Source organism: Thunnus maccoyii, chromosome 9, assembly GCF_910596095.1.
Source record: "Thunnus maccoyii chromosome 9, fThuMac1.1, whole genome shotgun sequence".
In the NCBI taxonomy this organism is placed as follows: Eukaryota; Metazoa; Chordata; class Actinopteri; order Scombriformes; family Scombridae; genus Thunnus; species Thunnus maccoyii.
Window position 1 is genome coordinate 2,097,275 of NC_056541.1, and position 16,001 is coordinate 2,113,275.

Sequence of the window (16,001 nt, forward strand, 5' to 3'; positions counted from 1 at the left end):
AACTCAGCATGACAGTTGACTTTCTTTGTCTAAATGTGCGTCATCAATAAATTTGACTTGACTAACACGCCTGGTTATGGATCCAGGCATCATGTAATTGGTTTATGACATTTAAATACAGAATACAACAATCAGATGTAATTTTTTTTTTTTTTTTTTTTTTTGTTTTTTTTTTTTTGTACGTATTGAATCCGCAGTAGAGCAATTAAATTACGGGTCGCTTGTGTTTATTTCGCTCACAATTGATCGCGTCACTGTGCGTAAAAGAGCTGACTGGTCAATAGAGTGAGAGACATGATGCACACAGCTTTGTCCCTCTAACACATCAGGCCGCAACATCATCTGATCTCATTAATCTTTATTTTAAGGGTGTTTGTCCTGGAGTGAAAACATTATGGTGCTGAAGTCCTTCCGCAGCCTGTTGACGGCTCTTTATTTAAAATTAGAGAGTGGCTGTGTTTCCTTCTCTTTGTTAGGTTTGTTATAAATATATTGTTTTTGAGATGTTGGTGGCGGATATTACATTTGTTCCTGCTGCAATTAATTATACAGGAAATACATAAAGCAAACTAAAATCTAATGTACCGTCAGCGCAGCTGACTTTATCTTCTGTCAGTGATGCTGTAACAGGACATGTTCAGGGTGTTTTCATGTATCATGGTTCATGGGTTGCCTCTCTTTTATGTGATTATTGTGTGTGGATTCGGTATCATATCAACTATTCTCACCGGTCCGTGCAGTGTTGCCCACCGGAGCCTTTCTGTAACCGAAACCCACAATCCAATTCGTTCTCACCCACTTCAAGCCGTGATTGGTCAGCTGTGCTGCTTTAACTTCTCTCTCTATCTCTCTTTTTACATTCCTGACACAACCTTAGAAACAAAAAACTCTCTCCAATCCAACTCAACTTTCTCAGCTGCACGGATTTACATTTACAGGTGAGTCAAATAAGAGCAAAAATATAATAAAAATTAAAACTATTCTGATTGAATATGTTTACTTATGTTCCAGTAGTATCTTTGAATCTATTTTAAAACAATATTCAACTCAACTCAACTTTATTTATATTGTACTTTACACACAACACAGTTGATCCAAAGTACTTTACAGCACACAGAGGAAAACAAAACAAAATAAAGACAAAAACACAATAGAGGCAAAGAGAAAAGTAAAAATGAAAGAGTGAAGAAAAAAATTAATAATAATAATAATAATAATAATAATAATAATAATAATAATAATAATAACAACAACAACAATAATAATTAAAGCTGCAAGCAGCGTTGAACGGGCCTTCGCACCCTTGCACACGTCGGTGCAGTCCAAGGGCTTCTGTCACGGGCATGTAGATGTCTCCAGACCTGGGCTGACAGGTCTGATTTTACAAACATGTGAAATTTGGTGCAGACTGGAGCATGTACAATAAAGTTATAGCAACTTCCTCTGTCATGGCGAGACATGAAATCTCAACGGTGTGAGGATGAGAATTTTCTGCAGGGTGAGACATGTCTGTCTTGCTCACACCTGTGTCATCAAAATCATGCAAGTTTTGTGCCCATTCACTTTCATTTCAATTAGTAAATTGAAAACTTTTGACGAGTTTGTGTGTAAAAGAAATTCACTTCCTAATTTTCATCGTCTGTTTTTAGAAAAGGAAAGACTTTTAACCCACATGACCTGGTCAAAGTTTGATTGACATGTGTACTGTCAGGTGTGTTGAGACAATAAGTAACTGCAGCTGGACACAGAAAAATACTCATATTTGAATGGAGAGTGTGAGCGAACCCACACCTTTTTAACATTTACTGCTTCCACATAGTTTTAGATACAAACTTCATTTGAACTTTAAATGAGTCACGAGACTTTGACCTACAAATCTTGAATTTACATGTGTTTTCTATCCTTTACTGTTCAGGGCATAGCACAGTCCAAGGTCCAACCTTCTGTCGCAACCATGTAGATGTTGTCAGACCTGAGCTGACAGGTCTGACTTTACAAACATGTAAAGTTTGGTGCAGATTGGAGCATGTACAATAAACTTATTTACTTATTTACTTAAGTAAAGACTTTTGACCCACATGACCTGGTCAAAGTTTGATTGAAATGTGTACTGTCAGGTGTGTAGAGACAATAAGTAACTGCAGCTGGACACAGAAAAATACTCATATATTTGAATGGAGAGTGTGAGCGAACTACTAGGTGCTCAGGCCCCAATAAAACTGCAGTACAGAGCTACAAATTTTAGTTTGATTTTATTTTTCTGCAGCATTTTATCACTTAACTGTCACTCTCACTCCATTTTTTCCCTTCCCCTCATAGGTCATCCCTACTACTGAATTATACATTCAGTAGACTCATAATTATTGTAAAATAAATGATAACACCAAACTTCATACAAAGTTTGTATATAATGTACTGTATGTATATAGACCTTTCTGCTGTATCCTTCAAAAACGAGCTACATTTAACCGTGACACCCATCCCCCCACTTTCTTCCCTCCTTCTCCCTCTCAGCTGGAGAGAAGGATTTCAGAATACTACCATGACTATGGCCAAATCCTACATTAAAAATCACATTTTTTGTAGGAAATTTCGTCGCAAATCAATTGATACAGGTTTGAAAGTGGTCAAACATATAGTTTAGATATCAGAACCATTTGTTTGACACAAAGTCCATGCCTAGAGATTGCCTCCCCATAGGTTTACATTGTAAGGTGTGATGTGGCACTACAAATTTCAGGGCTTACAATATCTAAACCGTTCGAGTTATAACAAAGTTTTTAATAACTTTTGTTCAGCACAGTGTCATAAGTCATGTATTCAAGTTTGAAGCCGATACCATTAACGCCCTAGGAGGAGATAGCGTTTCTTGGGGGTCCAAAATTGGTGCAAAGTCGTACTTTGATGGGCATATTGCGGACTTCCAGTTGTATTTAGGTCAGGGGTATCGGCATATCATTTGTAGGTCTTGATGAGACGAATAATTGAGTTGGTTCGATCTCTCGACGACATTCCTACAGGCCGTGGTGGCCATTTTAGATACATAGGTGGCGCTATAGAGCACATTTTGGCACTTTGGGGTATAATTTTTACATTTTATCAAATTTTTCACCAGACCTGATATGCGTGCCAAATTTGGTGAGTTTTTGAACATGTTTAGGGGGTCAAATTTAGGTCTGAAGTGGCGAGATAAAGAAAGAAAGAAAGAAAGAAAGAAAGAAAGAAAGAAACAGAACAGATACAAGAGGGTCTTCTCCCCTTTGGGGCTCAGGCCCTAATAATGGTCACACAAAGCACACAAAGACAACACAGACATACAAAGACTTCAGCAGAAAACCCTGAGCTGGTTAAGTTAGTCACAGTTGAAGCTGTAACGAGTAACAGTGAATTTTAAATTATCTCTTGAAAATCTGAATCAACGGAGAGAATTCATAGTTTTGGGGCGGCGATGGAGAAAGCCCTGTCCCCAGAACACGTAGTCCTGGATCTGTGGACAGACTGAAGATCTCAGCTCTCTGACAGTGTGTTATGGGGACAGGAGTTCTTTGATGTCAGAACGGCAGAGACCATTTAACCCTTTAGGTTTAGAATTATAGCTGACAGGGAATCAGAGCAGGGAAGCAAGGATGGAGAGATGTGGTCTCTTTTTTGACCTTGTTAAATCTCTTGCTGTAGTGTTCTGAACTATCTGGAGACGCGATAGTTCAGAACACTACAGTGATTTTTCCCTCTAAACTTCTCACATGCTTTCATTTCAATAAATGTTCAAATGATCCAATATTTCAGCAAAAATCAAAGATTAGAGAAAAAGTCAAAAAACTGAAAACAGATTTGTGTATCAGAACTTTGTTTTTTCTTCTTTCCTCTCCCATTAATCATCTCACCACCCCTCAGATTTATCTGCTGACCCTTTGGAGGGGCCCGACCCCTAGGTTGGGAACCAGTGGACTAAACTAGCTAACTGTATATAAAGTAGTGTAAACTAGCTCCACCTCCAGCAGCTACAACAGTAACATGCTGCTCTAACACTGATGCTTCACTATTAATAATCTAATGATGTCATATATAATAATATATCAGTCAGAGGGACCAAACCACTACTTTTACTGCAATACTTTAACTACATCAAGCTCATAATACTTATGTACTTTTACTGCAATACTTTAACTACATCAAGCTCATAATACTTATGTACTTTTACTGCAATACTTTAACTACATCAAGCTCATAATACTTATGTACTTTTACTGCAATACTTTAACTACACTGTAAAAAAAAAAAAAATCATAAAAAAATGGTAAAAAGTCTGGCAGCAAAACTTGCCAAACACTTACCGTCAAATAACAGTAAAAAAAACTTTTAGTTATTCTACAGAGATTTATTTTAAAAATTCGGATACTACATTTTTACAGTCCAACCATTATCAAATAAAAAGAAAATCTCAATATAAAACATTGCTAGAATGTTAAACAAATGTATAAATCTGCACAAAAAATGAAAAAGATTGCAGAACTACCTTAAAATTACCTAATTTAAATGAAGACTCTTGTTTTCACACAGTAATCTTGAAAACAAGATGTCCTTGTTGGCATGTTGCTTCGGGTAGCAGTGAGATGATGAAATATGATACAAGAAGTCCAGTTTGAGGGATAGATCCATGCGTTTGGAGACTATTCAGATTCCAAAACACTGCATAGCACTTTATAATACTGCAAGTCAGTATTTTACAACCCTGGCAAGTTTGTAAAGTCTGGAAACATGACCGCAAACATTTATATATATATAATTCTCAAACACTGGCTTGGGCAACTGTGGTTGTTTAAAAAAAATAGAACCATCATAATTATATTATTTTTTGGAAATTACATTAGTCCAACCGTTATACTGTTTTGTGCTTGATGTTTGTGTGATGTATAGTTATTTGTGTAATGATAATTACTTTTTCATTTTCAGTCTAGGAACAAAATGTTGTGAACAAAAGAGTGTCAGATGGATATGTTGGATAGTTGCTTGTAATTACTGTCAAATACTATTTATATACAGTAAATCTCATACATTAATTGGAAAAGTCTGTAGATCTATTGGATAGTTGCTTGTAATTACTTTCAGATAATGTTTATATAAGGTAATTGTTATGGATATTCCATAACTGACCAGGACAACAGAATGTCAAGCTGTACTCTTCTGTTCTCTCAAACAGAAGATAACACGTGTTGTTTAATAAACCAGGAGCCTCACAGGCGAACCAAGGCCAGAATGCAGGTCATCATCAGACGCAACAAGACAAACCAAAGATACAGATTTAGGTCATAGGTTTATGATTCGGAACTGACGAACTAGTTTCTATGATTGGCTTAAAGGCTGGTTTTGGACTGTGAGGGTCAGACGAGTTTGGGGACACCGTACGAACAGGAGGTGTCCCTTGAGTCGCTCTCCCTTGCAAGGTTCTTCATTAAAGTTTTCCCAGAATCATCATACGAAGTTTGGTTTGGTCTTCTCTTCTTCAAACTGACAACTGCCAGTGCATCAGCTCCGAAAATCCACAACAATTTGGCGTCACGAACAGGATTTCAACACAACAAAGACGTGGTAAGTGCATAATTTTATTTTATTATTGTGCCTTACCATGTCTGCGTTTGACGAAATCACAAAGAAACTGTGCATCACTTTCACTTTAAAGGTGGTCACAAAGTGAACAAAAAAAAAAAAAGCAAAAAGCTGATGGTTAAAGAATCTAAACACATGAAAATGTGTTGAAACTGTGCAGTGATAAGCAGGTGCAAAGCATGTGGTTGTGAAGAGGTAAAAAAAGGCAGAGTTGAGTGAGTCTTAACTCCTGCAGTGCCACAAAAGTGGCTGGGATTTCTGGGCTAGCTTCGGGCTACGTCCGGCACAGGGGGACCCACCTGAGGTTTAAACTATAGAAAAGACGTTTTCGGGGTAGGATTTGGCCTATTTCGTTTAAGCCAAGATCGGGGATCATCCACTCTGTGTCCTGTGAGAAATGTTTTCAGACTTGGGATTCTAAGTCCTAGAGTCGGGCGCCGGTAAAAATTTTTTCAAACAATAAACAGTGTACACAAGACGAAGAGTTGCTTCGTCGGTTTGGCTTCAGATCACTGCTATTGCACCAGGAAGAGAGGTGTAAAAAAAAAAAAGAACTTCGGTGATGCTGGGAAAGTTTTGATGTGTCTGTTTTGTGTTTGATGTGTTTGTTTGTGTGATGTTTTTAATGTAAATGTGTTAAAATGGGCAACAACACGTCTAAAGCAGTGAGTAGAACACAATCTACTACAAAATTAATTCATTCACCAAAACACAAGAGAAAGAACAAATCTGTTTCAGTAGGAAACAAACGCACCAATTCAGAAGTAAAAGGTCAATCTGCCATTGATAAGCTTCCCGAAGCAAACCCCCACACACTCACAGATGCACAATATAGAGCGATGTTTTCTCCACAATCTCCGGCGGGAGTTGTTGGTAGATTGAAAGGATGGACTTTTGTGTTTCCATTTTCTTCCCTTATGAATCAGTGGACAGATGGCGAATGGCCATACGAAGGAGCGTTTGATAGAGATAAGCTTCAGATTGCTGAGTACAATGTTAACCCAGATTTTGGAAATCCATCTTGGGATAGTGCGTATATGAAAGATTGTGTAAATGTGTGGTTAACTGTTGCTCGTCAGAGGTGTGGAGTGAGTCTGGATGAAAAAAGAGTTGATCGTTTTTCTGATGAGTTCAGAGCAGCAGTGGAGAACTGTGTTAAATGTGTGACAGCATGTCACTTGCCTATGTTGGAAGCAGAGTTGCAAACCAGAGCTACAGAAATGATGAAAATTAAACAGAGGCATGGTGAGAATGTGAAGGCCATTTCCAAAGCTATCATATACGGTTGGGCAAAACGGCAAACTGATGCTCCCTCTCCACAAACTTTGTTGACCATTGTATCCAAAGCTGGAGTGCCTTTGCAAGAGTCACACACAAACAAAACAATGATTTCAATTTTTCCACAACTTTCACCTTCAAACCCCTTTTCAGCTGCTAACATGACTGATCAAACCATTTCACAACAAGCAAAGACTGACGATGAATTTCTCTTACTAGCCGCAGCTGTTGAGGGACAAAGACTACAGACTGAAGTAGAAAATAGAGAAGAGCAGATAGCAGCTAGAGAAAGGGAAAGAGACAGTCAGGCTGCTAGAGAAAGGGAAAGAGTTAAACAGGAAAAGAAAGATAGAGCCGACGAAGAAAAAGCTAGGAAAGCTGCAGAAAAAGAAAAGAAAGCTAATTTGTCATTCAAACAGGAAAAAAGCCAGAAAAGAAAGGAAAAGAAAAGACATTTAGCTGCCGTTGCTGAAGAAACAGAGATAGACACTCAGGACAGCTCAGGAGAAAGTGAGGTAGAACTTGAGTTACAAGGAGCCAGAGGTAAGGGGGAGGAGTCTGACACAGACCATAGTGACGACACAGAACCTGCAGTCAGGCCAAAGATGACACAGAGACGACCCCACACTGCAAGTAGCAAAACTCAGAGACGAGGTACAACTAGAATGACACATTCACATCTGGAAAGACATACAAGATCGAAAACTAACATTTTAGAGCCCCCTCTAAACATTACATCCACCTCAATAAATGCTCCAAAAATCATGGTTGGCAACACAGCTGTCTGCAAACCATGGACTCCTGCTGAGATAGTTGGAATGACACAAAATGCCCCCAATCCGACCACAAACCCAGATGAATACTGGGGATGGTTAAGATATGTATGCTCTGTGTATAACTGTCTGATACCTGATGTTGAACAATTACTTGCTGGCTCATACAGAACGGAGTGGGATTTGTGCAAAGGTGAATTTCTTTTCCCTGCTCGGACAGAGGATGGCCAGTGGCCTCCTCATAGAACCATGATTGACTGGTTAAATGAAGAAGCAAAAACAGCAATAAGAAAATGTGCACGACAGCGCACTGACTTTAATAAAGTAATTCACTGTGTCCAAGATGCATATGAAACTGTACCTGAGTTTGTTAACAGATTTACACGTACTTGGGATAGCAATGCAGGAATAGGACGAGAAGGAAATGAATATTTTGTTGTTACAACCTTTGTGCAAAATCTAAAACCAAATGTTGCAGCTGCATACAAATTGTCTGTCACCGATTGGCAAACCAAAGACTGGAAAGCAACGGTAAACAAAATGATGGCGCTAGATAGGTGTGAAGTTTTTGCTGAAGACAAATCTGCCTCCTTCCCAAAACAAATGTCACAGCATGCGCGACAGGGGGGTGGACAACAGCATTTCAAAAACAATAACAAGCGAAAACCGGGAAAGTGTCACAAATGTGGGAAAGCGGGACATTGGGCTAATGAGTGTAGAAGTGGTCGTCGTCAGAACAAGCAAAATTACCCATTCCAGGATCACCAAACAAGGAATTTCCAACAAACAGCCCCCCTTGCTTTACCACAACAACAACAACAACCACTACCACCTCCTCCACATGTTGATAATGTGAATCATGGACAATATTACAATCAAGCATAGGGAGGCCATAGAGGGGCAGGATCAGAAAAAACATTTCCCCTTCAAGCAGCTGTAATTCGACTTTCAAAAGATCCTTCAGAAGATCCAATAATGCCTGTTGAAGTAAATGGTAGTAGAGTTGACATTATGGTAGATAGTGGGGCCACAATTTCCACTGTTAAAGCTGATGAGCATGTATGTACACCAACACCTAATTTTGTCACCACCGTGGGTGTTTCCGGCGTTCCTGTTGTTGAGCCACTATCACAGAGAGCTAAAATAACTGTTGAAGGTTCAGATGTGCAACATTCTTTCCTGATTTCTGAGAAAAGTCCAATTAATCTCATGGGACGAGATTTACTTTGCAAGCTACATGCCACCATTCAATGCACACCTGATGGATTGTTTTTAAGCCTACCTGATGTGAAGGCTGCTCATGCATTTCAGTTTTTGAAAACTATTGCTGATTGTTTGTATTGTTGGTCATTGACTGATTTTAACATGGCTTCCAGTTTCACAGTATCTAGCATTCAAAAAATTGCTCAAATTTCACCAGCATGTGCAACACAGATGTCTGCCATGAGGCCTGTACTACAGTGTCACTGTACAGCAGCATTTAACCCCCCAGAGGTGTACAAACAATTAGCTGATGTGTTTTTGAATACACAAGAGGGGTTGGAGTGTGAACAATGTTTGTTTGTTGGTCCACAGGGATGTGCAATTCCAATTCGGTTATCTGACGCACAGCGCAAATTGGTTAATGATAAAGATTCATTTCCATACATCACTGTAGCTGTCTCTCCTGGCTGTGACCCACAACAGCTTGAAAGCATGGTGGCACAGTGCCAGGCATTGAGAGGAGCTGCGCAGACTCCTCAAACTCAAACAATAACACACTTGGGCCTTGAGCTGTACATGTTATCTTTAACTGAGCACATCCAGCTACCTCAGAGTAGGTTTGTTTTGCAACAACCACCCCTCCCCACACAGTATGGGCCTCCATCAGAGCTTTCAGAGGTTCCATCTATTTTATGGGCTAAACATAAAAACCATGTGGGTTTTGTGAATTCGGCTCCACCTCACGAAGTCACACTCAAACCTGGTGCTAAACTACCAATGGTCAGGCAATACAATTTGCCACACAAGTCAATTGCTGGTATTGAAGGTGTAATTCAGTCTTTACTGGATCAAGGTGTGTTGGTTCAAACAACAAGCCCATGTAACACACCCATTTTACCCATTCCAAAAGCAAACCGCCCAGATGAATGGCGTTTTGTACAAGATTTGCAAGCTATTAATAGCATTGTAGTGCCAACAGCTCCAATTGTGCCAGACACAAATTCGATTTTAGCTTCACTACCATCCAACTCAACACACTACACAGTCATTGATTTGAGTTCAGCTTTTTTCTCAATCCCGTTGCATCCAGATAGCCAGTATCTGTTTGCATTCACATTCAAAGGAAAACAGTACACCTGGCAGCGTTTGCCTCAGGGTTTTGTCGAGAGTCCTACAGTTTACGCAGCAGCAGTGAAACGGGACTTGGATGACCTCCACTTTCCAGGGGGCTCCACTCTCCTACAGTATGCAGATGACCTCCTGATAGCTTCACCATCACAGGAAGCTTGTCGAACGGACTCCATCTTGCTCCTACAGAGACTAGCTGAGTGTGGTCATAGAGCATCACTTGCCAAACTGCAATTTTGTCGGTCTGAGGTGACATACTTGGGTCATGTTTTGAAAAATGGACAGCGCCTGTTGTCACCGGAGAGGTTGAAGCTGCTGGTTAACATGCCTCCTCCCACAACCAAGAAACAAATGCTCTCGTTCTTGGGGATGGCGAATTATTGCAGACATTGGATCTTTGAGTATGCTGCTATGGACTCTGTTTTGCGAAACGCCACACTGCAATCAGCTCCTCCCAAGGTGCAGTGGACTGAGGACATGAACAAAGCTTTTCAGGACCTGAAACATGCTCTCACCTTGGCTCCGGCATTGGGGCTGCCGGACTATCATCAGCCGTTCCATCTGCATGTACATGAACGAGATGGCTTTGCTACAGGCATTCTCGTGCAAAAACATGGGTCTCATTACCGTCCAGTTGCGTACTACTCCTCTCGACTAACCCCTGTGGTTCTTGGCATGCCAGGTTGCTTAAGAGCGGTGGCCACCGTTGCCATCATGATTGAGAAATCTTCTCCAATTGTACTGGCTCATGACTGTGTTGTGCACGTTCCACATGCAGTACTTCACATCTTGAACACATCTGCTACCCAACACATGACAGCTGCACGTCGTTCAGGCTATGAAGCAATCATTCTTCATAGTCCACACATCACTTTAAAACGCTCACCTCCATTGAATCCAGCTACTCTCCTTCCATTGATTGACACAGATGATGAGCATGATTGCATCACAACTATTGACCTGTGTACATCCCCAAGGCCAGACTTGTTGCAGACACCAATACCCAATTCTGATTTGATTTTTTACACTGATGGTTCAGCTAGCAGACCATCTGATAGCACACATCTAGCTGGCTATGCAGTAGTTAACGATTGGGGGGTAGTAGAGGCAAAAGCACTGCCTCCAGGTACCTCTGCTCAAGCAGCAGAACTGTATGCTCTAACTAGAGCGTGTATTCTTGCTTCTGGTAAGGTGGCTACTATTTACACTGACTCAAGATATGCATTTGGCGCTGCTCATGATTTTGGCCAGTTATGGAAGATGAGAGGTTTTGTGTCATCTTCTGGAAAACCACTACAGCATCACACTTTGGTTAATGACCTGTTAGATGCTATTTTGCGCCCATCTCAGCTTGCAATCATCAAATGTGCTGCTCACACGAATGGAACTGATCCTGTTTCACGAGGAAATGCAATGGCTGACACTGCAGCCAAACAAGCGGCATTTTCCTCTCCCTCTTTGGTACTTCAATGTGCCTCCACACAACCTACCAATCCAATTCCAGTTCCTTCCGCTAATGATGTCGTGACAATGCAAAATCACGCTGATGACAGGGAGCGAAGTCTTTGGTTGCGTAAAGGTTGTAAAGTTGACGCGGAGTCTGGCTTGTGGCTCCACCCTGATGGTCGACCGGTTTGCCCTCGAGCTCTCCTTCATGTACTGGCACGTGTGACGCATGGTCCAGCGCATGTTGGAAGAGGGGTGATGAATGATGTTATTCGCTCACAGTGGTTTGCTCCAGGCATTACTCAAGTTTCACAAACACTTGTGGATAGTTGTATGATATGTCAACAGACCAGAAAAAAGAATAGCACAGTGAAACATGACCACTTAGAACCCCCATCAGGTCCTTTTGTAAATATGCAAATAGATTTTGTACATATGCCAAGCTCACAAGGCTTCAAATACTTGCTAGTCATAACCGACAGGTTCTCGAAGTGGGTAGAAGCTTTTGCAACGAAAAAAGAAGATGCAAGAACAGTTGTAAAGTGTCTGCTAAAAGAGGTAATCCCTAGGTACGGAGTGCCGCAGGGAATAGATAGCGACAGAGGTCCAGCTTTTGTGTCAAAAATCACTCAGGGACTGTCAGAAATCTTAGGATTTAAGTGGCAGTTACATGTTCCTTATCATCCACAGAGTTCAGGTCAAGTTGAGAGAATGAATGCAACTATCAAAGACAGATTGACCAAAACAGTCCTAGCCACAGGCCTGAAATGGCCTGATGCACTGCCGATTGTGCTGTACTCCATTCGGAGTGCACCAAGTGCAACTACAGGACTGAGTCCTCACGAGGTGCTGATGGGAAGACCAATGTCCACAGGGACAAGTCCCCCACTGACACCACACAAAGCTACTCTGCTTTGGACGGATGAGTTCATGACTGAGTATGTGAAAAGACTAACAGAGATTTTGAGAAAGTATCATTTACAGGTGGCTGACAGACTCCCCAAACCATCGGAAGAACCAATTCATTCCTTTCGAGAAGGTGACCTGGTATTAATCAAATCTCTGGAAAAAGTGTCTTTGTCTCCTAGGTGGAAAGGTCCATACCAGGTGCTGCTGACTACTAGGACGGCCCTGAAGGTCGAAGGCAGAGCAGAATGGATCCACTCCACAAGGTGCAGACTGGCCCCCCCAACCACTGGCGGAGGAGAGCAGAGCCCTGGCAGGTAACCGGATGGTTACTCCTTTTTTCTCTCCTGTTTAGTAGGTTCGGGCAGGGGACAGGTCAAGTCGGTCCAAATGAGAGAGAGACAGAAGTCTCTCTGATTCCAGGCGAAGGAGAGCGGAAAGGCTTTCCTTCTCATGACACAGTTGGTGCCATGAACCCAGTGCCCCATGGACAGGGGCGCCCTTTGCAGAATGATCCAGAAAATGCAGACCAAGAGCCAGATCTTGGACATACGGACAAATCAATGAGCCCATTGGGACTCTACAACACTATGGCGGTGGTCTACATATGATAAAACACTGTTTGAGACGAAGCAGAGTTCATCCACGTCGACGAAGGAGGATGGATTCCACATCACCATGCATCGTTTGTGCTAGTAACCTCTCCATGGTGATGGCCCTCTACTGTACGCAAAGTGCATGGGTTGAAGACTTCACTTTGTGATTGATTTGTTTTATTGTTATGATGTAATCGAATGTTTGTATGACTCCCCTTTAAGTTGCTAGGATTTCATCTAGTAAGAGGCAGGAAGTGTCTTGTCTTAGGTTGTTTGCGCATGTGACTGGTGACCTCTGTCAATGACCTCCTTTAACGCTTTGGTGTTCTAGGAGATCTTCTTTGAGGATTTGCCTCACTACTGCCCCTGGTGGTTGGAAGACAGAACTCATGGGTCACATGACAGTTGTTTTAAAGGGGTACATAAGAGGGGTTTTTTATCTAATTTACTGATTGTTTGCTTTTATTGTTATTGCATTATGTGTTTAAATGATTATGTGTTTTGATGATTTTACTTTTGATTTTGTTCAATGCAATTGTTGATTCTTGTATTACTTTTGTGTGAGAATTGTTATCTGTTGTGCGGATGTTGTTTCTACTCTGTTTGTGCCCTTACAGTCCACCAGTCCAGTCATAAATTGGTAATTTGTATTGATCTTTTGATCAATAAGAGGGGATTGTTATGGATATTCCATAACTGACCAGGACAACAGAATGTCAAGCTGTACTCTTCTGTTCTCTCAAACAGAAGATAACACGTGTTGTTTAATAAACCAGGAGCCTCACAGGCGAACCAAGGCCAGAATGCAGGTCATCATCAGACGCAACAAGACAAACCAAAGATACAGATTTAGGTCATAGGTTTATGATTCGGAACTGACGAACTAGTTTCTATGATTGGCTTAAAGGCTGGTTTTGGACTGTGAGGGTCAGACGAGTTTGGGGACACCGTACGAACAGGAGGTGTCCCTTGAGTCGCTCTCCCTTGCAAGGTTCTTCATTAAAGTTTTCCCAGAATCATCATACGAAGTTTGGTTTGGTCTTCTCTTCTTCAAACTGACAACTGCCAGTGCATCAGCTCCGAAAATCCACAACAGTAATGATTATTAAAATTATGTTTTTGTAAGCCATTTTTGCATGATCCCATTTTTTTGTACAATATCAAACCAATATTTTTACCAGGAACTATAAATAGATGAGTTAATCACATACAATTAAATCCTAAAGCTCTCAAGATACCATTAATGGGTATTAAAGGAGGATAATTTGAATATAATTCAATCATTTTTTTGTGTTTTACATTCAGAAATGTATGCTTTGATGGGGCAGTCTTAAGGATAAATTGGATAATTCTATGAATTTACAAAAGAATACTGTATAAAACAAGCCATTATTTAAATTAGGTAATTTTAAGGTATTTCTGCAATGTTTGTTTTTTTTTGTGCACATTTATACATTTATTCAGCATTTTAGCAATATTTTATATATATTTTTTTATTTTACAACAGTTGGACTGTTAAAATGCAGATAATATCTACAGTAAATATCTGTATTTTAAAAACAAATTCTTTGTAGAATAACTAAAGGTTATTTGATGGTATGTGTTTGTTTGTTTTGTTTTAACTTTTTTTACTTTTTTAAAACTTTTTTTTTACATTAAATTTAAAGTAAAAAAACAGTAAGTTGCCTTAATTTTACATTCAGTAATAGTAAAAATCCTGTTAAAAAACTATAATATTCCATTATATTCATTTACAGATTTACACTTAATGTAGAAAAAACAACAAAAACTGTAAAATGATACAGTAAATTTCTGTGAAATAACTTTTTTTTTTACAGTGTACATACAGCTCATAATTCTTATGTACTTTTACTGTAGTAGGATTTTTCATGCAGGACTTTTACTTGTAGTGGAGTATTTTTACATTGCTGTATTGGTACTTTTACTGCCGTAAATGATCTGAATACTTCTTGTCAGTCCTTGTTTAGTTACAGTCTTTTGATAGACATGATGTCATTATGAGTTATATTTGATGCCCTAACAGGATATTATCTTAATAAATGACACTAAAAAGCTCTTTCTATTGTAGTTTTAGAAGGGAGAGGTAAATAAAACGAACAGAAATACAGCAAGTAAGTAGATTGAGATCATTTAACAAAACAACTTGAGTGCAGACTATGCAGACTCGTCACCATCCCAGTGAACTTTATCTGAAAAAAGGTAAATAAGGATATTTGTTCAGCTTGTGTAAAGGGACCAGAAATACTATCAGAAACAATTTTCACTGTTCTATTTCTTTAAAATTACTCTAGTTGTACTTTTAAATCATGTGCATCATTTTTTTTATTGCGTATAGACTATAAATTCAAATTTACATCATACTGTAAAACACATTTCCTCCATAGTCAAACACCTGATAATTCAAGTCTCCTTACAGCGCACCGTTGCTGCTCAAACATGTAGTTTGTCTTACATGTCTGTTCTATTTCTCTTGGCGTGTTGCCTCAGGCGAGGAAATGGTTCACTGGTGACTCACCTGAATAATGCAGGTACAGGACTCAGACTGCTGAATTAGTTCACACATGAATCAACCTCTTTAGGGTTGATACTTATGATTGTGTTTCCTCAGTAAGTTTATACATATTCAAAGAATCTAGTGAAATATGTCGTCATAGTGAGCCTTAAATCTTTGAAACATTTGTGCAGGTTTAACTAAAGTTACCCTCCAGACAAGTTTTAACATGTATATAAAATACTCTACCTTGAATAATAATTTCTGTCTGAGATGGTTTTTCCACAAAAAAAGTTGTTTAAAAAGTTCATTACCTTCTCCCTCATTAAAAAATCCAATATCTACGAATATGTGAATATATCTCATCTTCAAAGTTTTCCTGCTGGACACCAGACATCTCCTCTTTCACTGTAAAGTTCATTCTCAGTGTTTGTGAACTGGAGGCTTCAAGTTTCCACATCACACTTGTGTGAATTGAATACTGGACCACGATTGGCTCCAAACTAGTTGTGATGTCACAGATCACGCTCGTAGGCCCGCCCCTTTAAAATT

At 39.8% G+C, this 16,001-nt stretch overlaps 1 protein-coding gene across 1 annotated transcript; it reads left to right on the forward strand.

The window, feature by feature from the left end:
- The first annotated feature begins 8,633 nt into the window (after window positions 1-8,633).
- On the forward strand, window positions 8,634-12,765 carry LOC121903369 (protein NYNRIN-like). Its single transcript, XM_042420315.1, has one exon. It carries the CDS (start codon window positions 8,634-8,636, stop codon window positions 12,660-12,662), a length of 4,029 nt encoding a protein of 1,342 aa, XP_042276249.1. The 3' UTR covers window positions 12,663-12,765.
- The last annotated feature ends 3,236 nt before the right edge of the window (window positions 12,766-16,001 follow it).

Bases quoted from the DNA above. Each gene is read 5' to 3' on its own strand.
- LOC121903369 (XM_042420315.1), top strand. From the start codon at position 8,634: ATGCCTGTTGAAGTAAATGGTAGTAGAGTTGACATTATGGTAGATAGT.